The sequence below is a fragment of the Arvicanthis niloticus genome, chromosome 22 (genome assembly GCF_011762505.2).
Source record: "Arvicanthis niloticus isolate mArvNil1 chromosome 22, mArvNil1.pat.X, whole genome shotgun sequence".
In the NCBI taxonomy this organism is placed as follows: Eukaryota; Metazoa; Chordata; class Mammalia; order Rodentia; family Muridae; genus Arvicanthis; species Arvicanthis niloticus.
The window spans coordinates 37,206,408-37,224,742 of NC_133429.1; the positions used below are offsets into that span (position 1 = coordinate 37,206,408).

An 18,335-nucleotide genomic window follows, 5' to 3' on the forward strand; every position below is an offset into this window, starting at 1 on the left:
TACTGCACCCTAAAGGTCACTGTGACATCATACACTTGCATCTTAGAAACATAGCAAACATGATGAGCAAATTAGTTTCATGAAAGAAGCATTAGCAGGTAAGTAGGATGGGAGTAGGGTATCAGGTTGAATGTTAGTATGTTCAAGATAGTGTTCATTTGAAGGTGTGATTTAAATAAAGATTTTTAGACTGTAAGAAAAGATAAAGGAATAATTGGAAGAAGAGATTTCTGGGCAAAGACATTGATCTTAAAGACAGGCTAGCATTTCTTGTCAGCTTGACAGAAATACAGAATATTAGGCCCTTCCCAAGATCTAGTGAATTGTGAGCTCTGGAAGTAGGACTCAGTGGCCTTAGTGTAGCAAATCCCTCTCCACTGGTTTCTAATATGTTGTAACGTGAGAGTCTGTGGACTGGAATAGAGACCCTACTGCAGATGGATTCTTGCCATACTTGAGAATAACAAGAAGGCATCTTACTAAGGAAGAATGAGGTGTGTGGGATTAGAGATGGTTTCCATTGTAGACACTATGACCAAGGCAACTCTTACAAAGGACAACATTTAATTGGGGCAGGCTTATAAGTTCAGAGGTTCAGTCCATTATCATCATAGCAGGAAGTGTGGTAGCATCCAGACAAACATGGTGCTGGAGAAAAAGCTAAGAGTTCTTGATTTGAAGGTAATCAGGAGAGACTGTCTTCCAGGCCACTAGGAAGAGGGTCTCAAAATCCATGTCCAGAGTGACACGGTTCCTCTAACAAAGCCACACCTACTCCAACAAAGTCACACCTCCTAATAGATTCCCTGGGCCATTCCCTGGGCCAAGCATATACAACCATAGATGTTTTTTGGAGGTACAGCATCTAGAAACATACAACTTTGGTTTTAAGTTCTGAAAGAAGTGGAGTAGGAACTCTTAGAAGTTCTGTTCTAAGTTAAAAGAACTCCAAAACTTATGTTTTCAAAAGATCTCTGGCTGTAGTGTTGAGAATACTCCATAGTAAAGAGAAATTTTGTTGTTTCTGTAATAAGTATTTTTAACCCAGTTCCTCCCCTGCCCCCCCACTTTTTTGTTTTGTTTGTTTGTTTGTTTTTTGTTTGAGTCATAGTCTCAAAAAGTAACCCTGGCTGTCTTGGAACTCTGTAGAGCACACTGGCCTTGAATTACAAAGATCTTTCTGCTTCCTCAATTCTGAGATTAAAGATAAATACTATTACACCTGCCTCTTTTGTTTTCTTTCTTTTTTTCTTTTTTTTAAGAATACTTTTTTCTTTGGTCATCATGGTACAGGCTGTTTATCTCAGCACTCATCCCAGCACTCAGGAAGCAGGGGCTTGGTGGATAGATAGATCTCTTGAGTTGGAGGCTAGCCTGCCCTACAGGGTGAGGATAGACAGGGCTATACAGAGAAATCCTGTCTTGTAAAACAAAACAAAAGAATACTTTTCCCCATGCAAATTAATAATTTTTATGTCCTTGATTTTCCATTTCCCTGGGATAGTCTCACTGTTGGTGTTTTAATTACCATCTATATGCAGACTCCAGCTTACATGCAGTCCCAGGAGTAAGATTCAACTCCTTGGAAACTCTGTAAGGCCAGTTCACATATTGGAGATTCTAGATAAAAATTACAATAATAGTAGGTATGTTAGTGCATATATGTGGTTCTAGTTCTTGGGAGCTGGAGGCAGGAGGACATGGCGAGACCTTTTCCCCATCCCTCAAACACACTGGAATAATTATAGAGGATATGGTAGAAGAGTGTAAAACAAATCACAAGGTCAATTTAAGCAATGACCTGCATTAATAATCTACATGTAAAGTCTTATATCTGAATCTCATGGTTTCTTATTTTGCCATTGTGCTCAGACGGTACATTCTAATAGGTATTTGATGCTGTGCTACATTACAGAAGCATGATATCTTAATTCATTCTTAGATGTTTCATGGCCAGATGAAACTCAGGATTCTTATGTACGAGGAAAATATAGTGCTTTCTGACTTACTAGAAGGCTGTGTCTTTTTGGGTTAGCCTGTTTAGCTTTGTCTAGTAGTTGTTACTTTGATTGTGATTGATTTTATTATTCTGGTACATGAGTATTATTTTATTTTACTTTATTTTTATTCATTGAGACAAGGTCTCATCAGATAGCTCTGTCTGGCCGGGGACTTGATATATAGACCAGGCAGGCCTTGATCTGTCTGCTGCCTCTCAAGTGCTGTTAACTATTAAATAAGTTAAAAATGACAATAACTATACTACAGAACTTTATCAGTGGTACGTGAAAAAAAGATTGTGATCTTAGAAAATAGTAGTGCATATTTACATAGTAAATGAATTTTAAAAAGTGCCCTGTACTGTAATGAATGTCACTCAACTTTAAAAGAGACTAGAAGTGTGCTTGGCAGAGGTCAAAGGTTCGCAGTGTTTCCTATGAAGGAGTGCTGTTTGAGGTAAGCGGTGAGCTGGCACCAGGCATGAGGGCATGGTTCAGAACAGTGAGGTTCCTCCATGTGTTAGAGGGGCGTGGCTCTAGATCCTGTATGGGTCATTCAGTCATAGTTTTATATATGTTCTGCTTATATATTCTTTTACTGTTTCTTTGAGATGAAGTTTATGCATAGGTAAATATGAAATATATATTGGGCTAAAATTCTTTCTCCCCTTTTTTCCTCTCTTCTCCTCTTTCCGCTCTCCCTTTTTTGTCAGTACTGAGGGCAGAACCCCGTAGAGGCTGGGCGAGTAATCTAAAGCACTAGCGCACACTCCACTCTCGGCACATTCTAGTGCACCAGCACCATTCAGTTTATACTGAATAAGCCTTGGATTTGTTTGTTTGTTTTTGATTTTTGGGTTTTTTTTTTTCCTTCCCTTTTCTTTGTAAGATATCCAGGTTGTCTTCAAACTCACTTTGTAGTCCAGGCAGGCTTTGTACATGTTACCTTTCTTGCCATAGTTTTTAAAGTAGCTGGATTTCAGGTCTGGGCCACCTGGCCTGACTAGAATGAATTTTATATAGTTTTTTTTTTTTTTTTTTTTTTTTTTTTTTTTAAGTTTAAAGGAAAAGGAATCTGCCTCAAATTTGGTGATGGCTTCTGTTTGTTTTATCTAGGGTGCTTAAGTAATTACTCTGTTTATTGAGTAAGCTGTATATTTTTCACCAGAGAGTTCACTTGTGCAACCTAATCAGGATGTTTAGAATAGTAATGGGTTTGGTATTATGGATAAAAACAAACCATAAAGTACTAGGTTTACAATTTAAACTTGCAACTTGAGTTGTGTCTCACTGAAAGGTTTCCAAGTTTCAACTTTGTTAGCTCATCTTTCTGTCTCAGCACCACTGTAGAAGCTGTTAGTGCTGCTTCTGTATGGTCTGTAAAACTGTTGTAGGTTTGGGATAATACTGTAGAAGTCTAGGTTCAAGGCTACAAATCTGAAAATCTTTAATTTTGTTATTATATAAACTACTCCTTCTTGTGTTCTATGAAATAAATGGCCAGTTTTATATGCATGAACCTATAGTCTGAATATTAAGTTGTTTTTATTGGTTTGCCATTGTGGTTTCTCTACTTAGTAATGAAGCTTTATTTTGTTTATCTACTCCATACATTCTGTTCTTACTCTAAATAATTATTTTTAGTTCTAAAGCTATTTTATCAAATTATCTTTTTTTAATACTTAAATAATTTGCCATATCAGTTTTAAAATGAGGCTGATATTACAAGCGTGGTCAGATTTATATTTTCATTGTCTGTGTCTATCTCTCTTTTCATTCTCTTTCATTCTCTCTCTCTCTCTCTCTCTCTGTGTGTGTGCGTGCGTTTTATGAGAGATCAATTTTGGATGTTCCTTAAGATGGTCATTTGCTTGTTTTTTGATAGGGTCCCTCACTGAGACCTGGGGCTCATTCATGCTGGATGTCTGTGTGGCTAGTGAGCACCGGCTCTATCACCTGTCTCCATCCTCCCAGTGCTGAGATTACACTGCATGTCTGGCTAGTGAGCACCGGCTCTATCACCTGTCTCCATCCTCCCAGTGCTGAGATTACACTGCATGTCTGGCTAGTGAGCACTGGCTCTATCACTTGTCTCCATCCTCCCAGTGCTGAGATTACACTGCAAGCCACCACTCCTGGCTTTTTATGTGCTTCTGGGAATCAGACTTGGCTTCTCATACTTGTATAGCTTCCATTTTATGAACTGAGCTATGTCTTCAGACCTTTATTCTCTTTAATTTCTATAGTTTTACTTATATATTCTGAAAGAATAGTATTCTTTCATTGAGGGTCATGAAAACAAGGTCATAATAAAGACACCCTTTAATATAATTTCTGATTTTAGTGGTATTTCCATTTTGGATTAATTGTGGCTGTATTTTAGAATAGTCAAAAGATGCTATTTTTATTTTAAAGGATTAGAAGATAAAGAACAAAATTTAACAAGAAGAATTAGTGCCTCAGATATTCTATCTGAAAAGGTAAGATACTACTTTGTGGGATTGAATGTATCTATATGACCTATACTTGCATTCCGTAGTTTGTTTGTTTGTTTTTATTTACTTTAGAGACTTAATCTCATTATGTAGCTCTGGCTGGTCTCAAACTTGCCTTTACTTCCTGATTGATGGGAGTACTGATGTATGCTACCATGCACACGATTCATAGTCTATTATTTTGAAATTATTGCTGTGACTTTATTTAGACATTCTGGAGAGTTTTTAGAGTTTCTTCCCACTGAAGTCTAAACTCTGGTCACTTGATGTTTACCTCATATCTATAGGTGGTCTTTTTGTTCATTGTTTCTGAATCATTTAATTTTGATTCTGAGTTTATCTTCCAGGTTTTTTTGTTTGTTTGTTTGTTTTGGTGTGTGTGTGTTTGTGTGTTTTATAATCCATTTAATAATGGAATTAGGTTGGTCTTGATCTGGAACCACATTTTAACTAATTACTAACTGAAAGAAATGTTAGCTGAATGAGTTCTTTGGCTTTTTGTGTTCTTCCAATGAGTCTAATGTCATGTGTTCTCTGGGTTGTTGTAAGGCTTTAGTAAAATAAAGTACAGAAGTATCAAACATTGTTTAAAATTTGATACATATTGAGTAACTCAAGCCTTTTCTTTTTATAGATCTGAAATATTTGCAATTTCTTCTATTGTGATTTCAGTTTCTTATGAGTAAAGGGAAATGATTCAAAGTCTAGGAGAGATGGTCCTGAATTTAGGAAAGATAATGTGACAGTGAACACACACTCATAAATACTTGATTTTTTAATATCCTCACAGTAACCATACGAAGTAAGTTGACATTATGTTTCATAGATGAAGAAAAATACATTTGAATAGGTTCAAAGACTAAATTTCTGTAGGAATTAGATGTCAGAGCAAGAACTGAATGAGGTCCTCTGAGCTCTGTTTCCATGATCTTGATTTTGAGTAGCTACTTTAAATACCATCTATAATTCTATGACAGCATCAGTGATATTTACTTCCTTTCAAGGGAATCATTGCGTAGAGTAATCTTAGTGAAAAATGATGATAACTTTTTTGGTAAAATCTAAATCTGTATTTAACAGTAGAATTTTATATTTAACAATGGAAATGTTTCATAATTGCACTATTCAGTATGGTAGCTATGGATAGTAGCACACATGACTTAAAATGCAGGCTGAAGAGATGGCTCAGCAATTAAGAATTCTTGGTGTTTGGTTCTCAGTACCTGTATTGGGCACCTTACAACCACCTGTAACTCCAGCTTCAGAGGATCTGACACCCTTTGCTGGCTTTTGAGGCCATCTGAATATATTATTTAGAACCCAGTGTGGTAGTATAGGTTTGTAATTTCAACAGTCAGGAGATTAAGTCTAGAAGGATTGTGAACTCAAGGGTAACCTGAGCTCTATAGTAAGCTCAAACATTCATGCCTAACCTGGGCTATATGGTTGACTGAGACAAACTAACAGATAAACAGATGTGGTGTTAACTTGTAGTTTTCAACAGTGAAAGGGGAAATACTAAGATGAAGTCATTAGCCAGTATTCACTGTTTTCTTTATACTTGCAAATAACAATAGTTGGAATATAGGAAAAAAATAGTATTTTTTGATATCAAATATAGTATCAAAATATAGCATCAGTTGGTATTGATAACAATACCAATTAGACAAAGCTATGTGAATCTTAATGTATTGGAATATGAAACTATTTCTTCTTCTTCTTCCTAATTTTAAAAGGATTCTCCAAACCTATTAAATCCATGAACATGTAAGAACTTTTACTTGGAGTTGCTTGGTTTTCAGTTAGTTACATTTCAGTGAAAGTAGTTAGATGTAGAGCAGGCTGCTTTCCTAAAGCCATTTCAAGTTACAGCTAGTAGGAATATGAAGTTCTGTGAGCTGTTCTAGAGTGGCCAGAAAGACAAGATTTTTGATGTTTTCGCCGTAAAGAAGAAATAAATGATTGAGATAATTGGATCTGATTTAAATGTTACAGTATGAGCACACATTGAAACAGCACAAGTACCCGCCAGTTTGTATAGTGTTTATGTAGTTTAGTTAAAACTTTGAAAGGTAGAGTGAAAAAATTAGCAAGTTACTTCAGTTAGAAAACACATTCGAAACACGTGCTTTTAAGATATCCCATTTTAGTTTCTCTGAAGAAAAGTGGGTATTCAAAATATTTTAAGTATTCAGGGAACATCTGTACTCAGAACATAGAACATTCAAATGCAAACTAATGAGAACATCTTTTTTTCACCTACAATAATGTTAAAAACTTAACATTGTCCTTGGAATTGTAACGTGGTTCTTAGTGTTCTTGTGCCACAGCCTGATGAATCTCTTCGTTCTTCACTGCTGGCTTCCTGCTGTTGTCGTCTTAAATGTTGTCCAGTCTTACTTTCCTCTTCTGCTTCGTGGCTGTATATTTACATACAAACCAATCATTTCTACCAGTTGACTTTCTGTTTGTATTGTAAGAATTACATTAGTTTTGATTTATAGAAGGGAAATGAGGTTTCATTATTTTATCCATATTTTCCATTTAAATATTTTATTTTGATGATAACGTTACATTTTAATTAAGTTGGTAAAAGATTCAGGTTGGCAAATGTTTAAAGTGTAAGTAATAGAATTTAAAAATTGTAACATTTTTTTCTGTTTTAAAGAAACTTGGTGAAGAAGAGGAGGAACTGTCTGAGCTGCAGCTTCGACTTCTGGCTCTTCAGTCGGCTAGTAAGAAATGGCAGCAGAAGGAGCAGCAGGTGATGAAGGAGAGCAAAGAAAAACTGACCAAGACCAAAACCCCACAGCAAAAGGCCAAAACCAGCACGAAAGCACACTCAGCCAAGAAAGTGAGCACCACAGGTGATGAGCTGTCTTAAACCGTTTCAGTTGAACTAGTATATCTCGTAGTATCTTTCAGTTTCTAGTTGTCATTTTGGACTCTCTCTCTCTCTCTCTCTCTCTCTCTCTCTCTCTCTCTCTTAAAGAAAATTACTTTTCTCTATAATAAAAATCAAAACAAACCCAAAATGAGTGCCCGTGGAGCCTGCTTTTGTATTGGCCAACTGTTCTGGGGCATGGAGCCTGTAGGGATTTGGGGAGAGGTGATCAGAACATAAAGTTGGGTAGAGAGGTGGATAGGATCAGAGAGGGAAAAGGGTGTTATGAAAATGTATGAAAATTTTTTTAAGTAAAAACATTTTATGTATGTTGGTATTTTGCCCACATGTATGTGTCTGAGAAGAGACCATGAGTGCACCTGGAATTGGGTTACAGGTGGTTGTGAGCTAGGAATTGAACCTGGTCTTCTTGTTCTTAACCACTGAGCTATCTCTCCAGCCCTATAACTCAGGAAGTTTAGAGTTTGGAAAATTACATAGTCCTACGTTGGATGTGAATTCTGTTATAAATAGAATTCAGGGAGGACCAACTGTATGTTAGTTAGCGATCTAAAAACACGGCTTAAGTTGTAACTTGTAGTTGGTAGAACTGACATTCTGTTTTCACGGGAAGCTAAACAAGCATTACGGAAGCAGCAGACAAAGGCATGGAAGAAACTCCAGCAGCAGAAAGAGCAGGAGAGACAGAAAGAGGAGGACCAGCGGAAGCATGCCGAGGAAGAAGAGAGGAGGAAAAGAGAAGAAGAAATTCGAAAAATCAGAGACCTTTCAAATCAGGAAGAACAGTATAATCGATTCATGAAATTGGTTGGTGGGAAGAGGAGATCAAGAAGTAAAGTAAGAACTATCACATCAAAATGTGCATACGTTTTTAAAATTACATTCATTCATTCATTCATTTTTTTTGAGAGTCAGAATTACTTGTACCATAGTGCACGTGTGGAGACCCAGGGGACAACTTGCAGGAGTCAGTTCTATCATATAGGTCATGGAGATTGAGTTCTGGTCATGTGCTTGGCAGTCACTGAGCCATCTTATTGGCTCAGAATAAGTGTTTACGTGTTAATATTATTGCAAAGATCCAATTAGCTAAGGGAAACTAAATATCTTATGTTTGATAGAGCGTCTATTGATAGTCCCCTTCCCCTCTGTGTTTGAGAGCACGAGTTGTGAGCATGTGTGTACACGCTCAATCTTTCGTATGTCTTCACAATTTTTCCACTTTGTGGTTTGTGGGTTTTTTTTTTTTTTTTTTTTTTTTTTTTTAATTTTTTTGCGTCATTGCTCCTGGCTATTTTGTATTTAGTCTTTACCATGTGTTGACCATTATTTTGTATGTTACTGACAATGACTGAGTGAGCCATTTCCTTTTTGGGTGCTATCAGGAGAAATAAGCTGGGAGAGTTGATATTTGACCTGGTATTACTAACAGTGACGATATTTTTGGAGTTCTGAACTTTAAGAATACGCTTATGAGTATATTAACTAAACGTAGAAATTTTTAAAAAGTAAGGGTTCTTTAAGGAGACAGTCAAGGGGAAGCTTTCTTTAGGATTATAATTAAGAACTTTACAAATAGAATATTTGTCTAGAGATAAATATATTATTTGTACTTTATTACCTCTACCTTCATAGGTTTTTCTAGCTTTTGTCATAAACTCTGGGAGTAAAACATAAGATATAAAAAGCATAGCATATAAACATGCCAAGCAAGTCTGTCGCTTTCAGATACAACTGATTGATTGTAACTAAACTGTTGCTGACTTTTCAGCATGTGAGTACTTACCTATATGCATGTCTGTGTGCCACTTGTATGCCTGGCGCCTGTGGAGGCTAGAAGAGGACATTGGATGCTCTAGAACTGGAGTTACAGACGTTGTGAGCCAGCTACCACACGGGTGCTGGGAATTGGCTGGTACTCTTAACCACTGAGCCATTTCTACAGCTCCTGTTCTTTACTTAAAAAAAAAAAAAAGAATCCGATAGTATAATTGTAATGCTTAAGTGACCCTTTTCCTACTAGTTCATGCCTAAACCATAATGGTTGTAAGGACTTCGTAATCTGATTTTGTTTTTTAGAGGAATCCAATTACTTCAATGGCTTAGACAGTGGGAAATTCATTTGTATAGATGACAATACATGACTGTCAGAGACACTTTTCAGATTTTATGCCATGTGCAAGTCTCATAGAATCATAATGATTTGGGGTATTTGCCCCTAAAAGATAATTATTGACTCTTGTGATAAGTAGCCCAAGAATAGCCTAAGAAGATGTTTGTTGTATACTTAGTCTTCAGATCCCGACATGAGGCGGTCCTTAGAAAAGCAGCCTGACAGTGGAGGAGGCATATATCAGTATGATAACTATGAAGAGGTTGCTATGGATACAGATAGTGAAACCAGTTCTCCAGGTAGGAGCCACAACTTTGAAACATTTTATAATCACAATTAAGCTATTCAACCTTCAAAGAAATGTCTTAATGAAGATGAGATTTACTGATGGGTTTATATGATACTGTAAAAACTTAGAGTAAATCCCTATTGTATAGTTTTAACCTTTTTAACCTTTTCAAGTGTGCTTTCTAAAGGTTTAAATTAAAACTTAAGAAAAACTTTTACTTTTAATTTATTTACCTTTATTTTATGTGCACTGGTATTTTGCCTGTATGTATGTCTATACAAAAGCGTCAGATCTTGGAGTTACTGACAGTTGTGAGCTGCCATGTGGGTGCTGGGATTTGAACCCAGGTCTGTCTGGAAGACTAGTCAGTGCCTTTAACTGCTGAGCCATCTCTCTAGATCTGAGGCTCTAAATTAAAAAGCTTTGTTTCAACTCTGTTGAGTATTTGATCTAAATGATTTTCTGAGTTCTGGGATTAAAGCCGTGACCCACCATGCCCAGGCAGTTTTTCCTGATACTCAGATGTGATTGACCACGGGAGACCTATTCTCTTAGTAATTTTAAACACCTGCTCCTAAGGCAGGAAAAACACTACAGATGACCTTTGAGAAGCTGGAGGACTTAGGAGTGCCTGGGATTGTAGGCATATGGTACAATGCCTAACAAAACGTGAATTTTGAGGAATTAAATGCCAGCTTAAAGGAAACTTTTAACTTTATCATTTAAGAACAATTTCATATGGTTTGAGAAGGATGCATAGGAGTTTAAGATTTATCATAAACTTCTGAGATGTAATTTGCACCCTACTAGGTATATGTTTCCTCAAGCATACCGATGCCTTTAATCCACTCCTGTTGGATGCTTTACTAAACTCTTGTCTTTCTTTAAACAGCTCCTTCACCAGTACAACCACCATTTTTTTCTGAGTGTTCACTGGGGTATTTTTCTTCAACACCCTCTGTTTCTTTGCCTCCATCAGCTCAGGTTTCAGTAAGTAAAAACAGAGTGATTTCAAAGAAATTACTGTGTATCTTCAAATGTGTTTTGGGGTACTGGCATGAATTTCTTGGTTTGAAGAGTTCTTAAAAATCATAATCACTATTTATAATTAATAGCTAGAAATATGTAAAATTAAACAGTTGATTGTTTAGCTATCCACTTGGTAGCTTTGGTTTTTTAACTATAGGTAATTTTAATTTTATTGATATCAGTCTTCCTTCTTTGCATCTCAAACTCATAAAACTTATTCCACAGCAGAATAAAAATTGCTGCTTTTGATTTTATTGATTTTTTTTCTTTGTTTGTTTTTGGAGGCAGGGTTTACATAGCCCTGGATCTTGTAGAACTAACTATAGGCAAGACTGGCCTCAAAATCGCAGAGATCTCCCTGCCTCCACTTCCCAAGTGCTAGGATTAAAGGTGTGCCCCGAGTTTTTGTTTTGATTTGTTTTGTTTTTGTTTTTTTAGACCAGGTTTCCCTGAGTAACAGTTCTGGAATTCACTTGGTAGTAGGAGATGAGCCTGCTCCGCTCCTGAGCACTTTGGTTTAAGGTGCCTGCTGGCACTCTGGCCAGCAGCATCCCATTTTTAAAAAAAAAGAAATCACAAAATAAAGGTTCTGCAGTTATTTCTATATTGAGAGCATCTAGAGAGCAAACAGAATCTCCTACTAGGTAATTGAACCTTTCCATTTACCAAAATTTTCCTGGTAAATGTTTGGTATCTTCTAGGGGAGTTTATGGTAAGGGAATTGAAATGTTTTCTTTTGGGGATGAGGAATGAATGAGCTGAAATGTGAGAATTACTGGAAAGTCTTTGAAGCAAAAGCATCTACACTCAGGGACTTAGAGAAACCAAGTTTCCTATAGTATCTCTAAGAAGCCATTTTTACAAGGATTTTAAGAGATGTTGGACAGGTAGATGCTCTGGGGTCTTACTCTTATCCCTTTGATTTGTAATTTAATTTTAATGCTACTTGAAGTGTGATAGCACATGTCAGGGCTTGGGAGGAGCAGGCAGGCAGATCTCTAAGTTGGTGGCCAGTATGGTCTACATAGTAAGTTCCAGGCTAGTCAGGGCTACCTTGTCTACAAATACATATATGTTTTAACTTAAATACAATATTGATTTTAGTTTTATTGTTTTTTTTTTTTTAAACTTGATTTGATCTGAAGAGAATGACCTCAACTAATTGGATTCTTATACTGTCTAGAATTTTCATTGTAGATAAGGGCAGGAAGAGAGGTATTTGTATAATTACTGTGAAATTTATGTTTCAAATGTTAATTGCAAAAGTAACATTTTAATCGTTGAATATTAAATTCTGCACTAGCTTTGAGTTGTACATAATATTTACATCAGTATACGTAGAACAACTAAATAAAAATTTACTTTTTCTGATTTAATATTCTTTAGAGATGATTGAAGTTAATAAAATTTGAATTTAAATAATTTCTTCTTTAAAACCCAGTCTGTGCCGTCTTTGAGCCAGCCTTATGGGGAAGGCCTGTGCGTTTCTCTCGACCCTCTACCTCCTCTTCCACCTTTGCCTCCTCTCCCACCTGAAGATCCAGAGCAGCCTCCAAAGCCGCCATTTGCTGATGAAGAGGAGGAGGAAGAAATGCTCCTTCGGGAAGAACTTCTTAAATCTCTAGCAAATAAAAGAGCTTTTAAGCCAGAGGTAATGTAGGCCTGACCCTCTAGGTGGTGCTCTTGCTCCTAGCATTAGGACGCTCTCCTCTCAGCTACCTCTTTCAAGGCTAACAGGGTTTTCAGCAAAGTTAGGCTAAATCTAATGTTAGTTTACTTCAAATCTCTAAAGGTGACAGACATGTCTTCTTACTTGGAAATGTTTATCTTTTTCTTATTAGGAAACTTCCAGTAATAGCGATCCACCTTCACCTCCAGTTGTGAACAGTTCTCAGCCTTTGTCAAGAAGCAATCTGTCAATAGTCAGTATTAATACAGTATCTCAGCCTAGGATACAGAATCCAAAGTTTCACAGAGGACCGCGTCTTCCACGAACTGTGATCTCGGTAAAAACAAACATAAGACTTAATACTTTTATTCAAAAAGCTTATTAGAATTATTTTTACTGTCCTGTTTCCATCATCTTGTTCATTTATATACAAAAATAAGTTTTTGTACAATTACAAATGAAAAACTTTAAAAAAGTTTGAAGTAAGTAGTGTGTTCCCTTGAAGACTGGCAGACTTTGGTGATGGTGTGTTGGAGGGTGGGGGTGTGTTGGAGGGTGGGGGTGTGTTGGAGGGTGGGGGTGTGTTGGAGGATGGGGTGTGTTGGAGGGTGGGGGTGTGTTGGAGGGTGGGGGTGTGTTGGAAGATGGGCTCTGCCCAGAGTGGGATAGCTATTCTTTGCTCTGCTCTTTGTAAAGAACTTGTCTTCTCTGCTATCAGTTGTAACAAATAGCTAAAAATTCTTTGCTTTGCTCTTTAAAATTTTTTTAATAGGACTGAGACTTGAACCTAGACTTTCCCCACAATAGGCAAGCATACTACCAAAGTACTATATCCCCTGCTTTTTTTTTTTTTTTTTTTTAATTTGATGATCTCATTAAATTACACACATGGGCCTTGAACTTGATAGTCCTGCCTGAGCTCCACACTAGTAGGAATTGCAGGCCTGTGCCACCAAGCCAAGCTGACTCATTTTTTAAAATAAGTTGTTGATATTTTTAACCAGAGATCATACTGTAATGGAAGAATTTACTTACGGTATTCATTAAGGAAGTTGATCTGAGTCTGGTGTACATGTAATCCCAGCATCTGGGTGTTGGAAGCTTGAGTTTGGGTTCTACCTGGGCACAAAAAATACCAAGAAGTGGAGATGTGGCTTGGGAGAGGGATCTACTTAGCACGTACAGAGCTCTGGGTTCCAGCACTGGAAAATAAAGGTTGCAGTGAAACTTTTAAAAATCTTAGTTCCTAATGGCTTTAAAGGAAAATAAAGAGCAGAGTCAAGTTGAAATCTTTCCTTTGCTAAGATGACTAACTTTGGTTAGTCACCCTGTATTTGCAGTCAAAGAGTCTACAAAGTTTGTAAATGATTTCTTTGAGTTAATTTAGGTGGCAGCATATTTTTTATAGGAAAAAATTACTGATGAAAGTGATTTTTGTAATATCTGGAAAATGTAGACTGCTTTTTGTGCTTGGATTATAACCCATATTGGGGATATAATAGACTCTAATCAGAAGATGCCTCCACATACTGTGTGGAGCCTGTTTTTGTGTGTGTGTGCACGCGCGCATGGCCTCGCTCATGTTGATATACAAAGAGTCTAAAAGGTTTTATGAAGCTATACGCTTAATTTTCAGAGAATGATAAAAAGAATTGAAATGCCTTTCCTAGAGGGCTGGAGAGCTTGCTCAGTGGTTAAGACCACTTGCTATTTCTGTAAGGACTTTGGTTTGTAGTACCTATGTTAAGCTGCTCAAACCAGCTGTTATTCCAACTTCAAGCAATTTAATAAATACCCTCTTCTGGCCTCCAAGGCCACCTGCTGCATACACATGTGGCATATAGACAGATACATAGACAGATATAATTTTTTTTGAAGATTTATTTATTTTATGTATGAGTGTTCTTTCTGTATGTATGTCTGCATACCAGAAGAAGGCATCAGAACCCATTATAGATCGTTGTGAGCCACCAAGTGGCTGCCGGGAATTGAACTCAGGACCTCTGGAAGAAGAGACAGTGAATGCTCTTAACCACTGAGCCATCTCTTCAGCCCCCACATTTTTTAAAAAAAAAAGAAAAAAAGAAAAAAAAGAAATGCATTTATTACCATGATTAAACAAATACATTGCTTTTGTAGCTTCCAAAACATAAATCAGTGGTTGTAACCCTGAATGATTCAGATGATAGTGAGTCTGATGGAGAAGCTTCCAAGTCAACCAATAGTGTTTTCGGTGGATTAGAGTCCATGATCAAAGAAGCAAGACGAACTGCGGAGGTATGTGCTATATTTAATATTGAAAGCAATTGGTGTATTGACAGTCATTAAAGTTAATTTTGTTTCTGAAAAAACTCGGCCTTAGAGTTCAGGCATTTTAAGTACAATGGTTTATAGAAAATGTATTTGTGCATTTAGCACTTACGTTATGAAGTATCTGTTGATCAGGTAGAATTTGCTATTTTGAAAATTGCCTTTGTGTTTCCAATTACTCCCTTGCAGAACAGTAAAATGGGTTCATCTGTGTAAAAGAAACTCGTGTTGTTCAGCATTGTATTACATTAACTGAAACACCAGTTTTCAACTAAAAAATCGATAGAGGTTAAGCCTTTCAGGGTTTATTTCTGTTCCCATATAATTCAGCTCAGTATTTTTAAGGAATAGCTTTTGACTAGGTAGATTATGTAATTGGGTAGTTGACAACTAGTCTGTTTAGTAGGTTTTCAAAAGAAGAGTGAGGATAGTGCTAAGATATTCAGTATCTTAGTATATACGGTGGTATAACATAAAATACAAATACCAGAGTAGAATTTGTGAACGCTGTTGTTCTGGTTGACTTCAAATGCCTTTTTTTTTTTTTAGCAAGCTTCAAAACCCAAAGTACCTCCAAAATCTGAAAAAGAAAATGACCCTCTGCGAACACCTGAAGCTTTGCCTGAAGAAAAGAAGATTGAATATAGATTGTTAAAGGAAGAGATTGCCAAGTAAGTGAGAGTTTATGTAATTCACTTAAGGGCAGTGTTTGCTAAAGTTTCTTTTATCTGTATAAACCAGGACTCTGAATTTATTATCCTAGTTGTGGAGTCAATGTTATGGTTTATACATGGGGAGTCAGTCATCCTGACTGCCAACCTGAATACAATGAGACACTGAGATACAACTAGCTTAGGAAACACACAGAAGAACTGCACCATTAGCTCTGAATGCAAATGTCAACCTGAGTCCATGTACTGCTTATATAGTCAGAGTCATTAACATGTATTTTATAAAAATATATTTTAAAGAAAATGCTTTTGGTTTACTTTTTGGTCTATTTCCTCTCTCAATTTAGCCGTGAGAAACAACGTTTGATTAAATCAGATCAGCTAAAGACAAGTTCCTCATCCCCAGCAAACTCAGATGTGGAAATGGATGGGATTGGTAGGATAGCAATGGTTACTAAACAGGTTGCAGATGCAGAAGCAAAGCTTAAAAAACACAAGTGAGTATCATTCAGTGTCTGATTAAATGTGCTATATTTCTTTATGTGCCTAGATTGGAAGATCTATATCTATCTGTATTTATATTTGTATATGTCATTAGTAACTACAATAGGATTACAAGTTTTTCCTCCACTGGTTCCCCCACCCCCGACCAGTGGCAAACATATTATACCCCATCCTCTCTAGAGTCTTAAATTCTCCACACAGGGATGAATTAGGCGTGAAAACAGTGGGGGAGCTGCTGGGTAACCCCATCACAGATTTTCCACATGGTAGAACTAGAGCAGTTATTTATTTTATTGACTCATTATGTAATGTAATTTAATTAATATTTTAATTGGCGATACCAAGACCTGTAAGGAAGGTTGTCAGACTGAAACAGCTTATTCATTGCTAAAATCATTTGTGAATTTCCTCATTTTATAACCTTGAGAACTTTTGAATATATTTAGAACATCTTCAATTTTTTAATGACCTTTTTTAGAACATCTTTATTGTAAAGCATATTTTTATATTTTAAGAGAAAGCACATTTCTATAACTTATATTGAGAGGTGTGTGTGTGTGTGTTTATTTTTGAGGTGTGTGTAGTTCTAGTTGGGCTGAAAGTTGGTATGGACAAGGCTGGGCTTCAGATTTGTAGCAGTCTTCATGCCTCTGTTTCCTGAGTGTTGGAATAAGAGATATGTGCTACTGTCCAATTTACTTCTATTATTAAAAGTGGACTTGATTGTTGGAAATAGTTACTACTAGGTGTAATGAAAATGTTGATGCTGTCTGTGCTCCTAAATTAACTCTTAGAATTGTTTATGTTTAAATAGCATAATCACTTTTTAAAGGCAAGCTTTTAAATATTCATCTGGAAGTCCTTAAGGAAAAGGAATACGTGTTTATAACCTCATTTCTAACGTTTCAGACCCCTGGACTTCTTTTTGTGAATCATGAAAATGAATGTAATTGTGATTTTAAAACAAAAGCACCAGGCGCACTGCACACTGTTGCAAGGTCTTCCATTACAGACACGTGCTCTGTTTTTCTTCTTAACAAAACCTTAGGCATTAAGTATTCTGAGCACAATATATTTGGAAGTGTTTAGGTTTCGGATATTTATCTTGTGCTAAACTATATTTAATAACATGTAGGATTTGTCTTCAGTTTATGACCAGAGTTGTCTCTTTTTAAAATTATATGCATGTAAGATAAAAATTTTTAAAAATACATTGTTATTAATTTGAAAATTTTTTTATTTTGATGGTGTTAGCCTGCCAGTTCTAGAAAACAATAAGAATTTTGTTATTTACCACTCAGAATTCTCTTGATTAAAGATGAATCAGTTTTAAAGAATCTTGTACTGCAAGAAGCCAAGAAGAAAGAGTCTGTTCGAAATGCTGAAGCAAAAATTACAAAACTTACAGAACAACTTCAGGCAGCAGAGAAAATCCTCAGTGTTAACAGGATGTTTTTGAAGAAGCTCCAAGAACAAGTAATGTTTTTTTTTTCCTAAAAAATTAAATGTTGTAGTCTGGCATTTACTGTATTTTTAAAAAGTTTTATTTTCGTTCCTGTGTATATGTGTGTGGTGTCTACCGTAGTGTATGCTGTGCTCCCTGATGTCAGCCAGGCACCTTGTTCCAGGACCTGGAGTCAAGGAGATTGGGAGCTGCTGGACTGGGTGCTGGAAACTGAGCGCCAGTCCTCTGGAAAAGCCGTAAACTGGGGAGCTATCTCTCCAGCCCAGTACTAGATATTTACATAGGCAGTTTTGATGTTTAGTTTTGGTTTTGGTTTTCCTCTAAAGCAAAGGGGGAAAAATTGAACCTAAGCCATCATCATACATGTAACCTGTGGTCTTTTGCTATTAGGATACTTGTACATTGAGTTGAATACCTCTAAAGCTATTGTGTTTGAGAGGATATTTCAAAAGATTTTCATCTGTGCTTTCTACTTTCAGATTCACAGAGTTCAGCAGCGTGTTACTATTAAGAAAGCTTTGACGCTCAAGTACGGAGAGGAGCTTGCTCGGGCGAAGGCCGTGGCTAGTAAAGAGCTAGGGAAACGCAAACTGGAGCAGGACCGCCGTGGAGTAAGTCGCCTGTGGGAAAGCAGGCCTTTTTTTTTAATGGTACAGCTATGCGATGTATAAAGTAATTCCAAGTTTGCTGCAACTTCAAAGAGAACAGATTATTATTCAATGTATACAGCCTAGAGTTTGTTTTTAAGTGATACTTACATTTTGGATGCTTTTAAAATTTAGTTTGCATTGGTTTTAGTTTTTGTTGGTCACAGATTAACTTGCAACAGTGTGTTGACTTGTTAAATTGTTTCGCTCTCCTTGTCAGTTTGGTTTTGTGGCCTTG

General features: G+C 36.6%; 1 protein-coding gene across 2 annotated transcripts in view; it reads left to right on the forward strand.

The window, feature by feature from the left end:
• Window positions 1-18,335, forward strand: part of Zfc3h1 (zinc finger C3H1-type containing) — a 48,814-nt gene that overhangs the window by 8,649 nt on the left and 21,830 nt on the right. For both annotated transcript variants that reach the window (XM_076920253.1, XM_076920252.1), the window contains exons 3-14: window positions 4,416-4,480; window positions 7,164-7,362; window positions 8,014-8,237; window positions 9,692-9,812; window positions 10,695-10,792; window positions 12,273-12,482; window positions 12,673-12,837; window positions 14,640-14,777; window positions 15,360-15,481; window positions 15,829-15,978; window positions 17,287-17,461; window positions 17,930-18,061. In XM_076920253.1, the coding sequence (XP_076776368.1) occupies window positions 4,416-4,480; window positions 7,164-7,362; window positions 8,014-8,237; window positions 9,692-9,812; window positions 10,695-10,792; window positions 12,273-12,482; window positions 12,673-12,837; window positions 14,640-14,777; window positions 15,360-15,481; window positions 15,829-15,978; window positions 17,287-17,461; window positions 17,930-18,061 (1,799 nt within the window). The remainder of the gene's footprint in view (window positions 1-4,415; window positions 4,481-7,163; window positions 7,363-8,013; window positions 8,238-9,691; window positions 9,813-10,694; window positions 10,793-12,272; window positions 12,483-12,672; window positions 12,838-14,639; window positions 14,778-15,359; window positions 15,482-15,828; window positions 15,979-17,286; window positions 17,462-17,929; window positions 18,062-18,335) is intronic.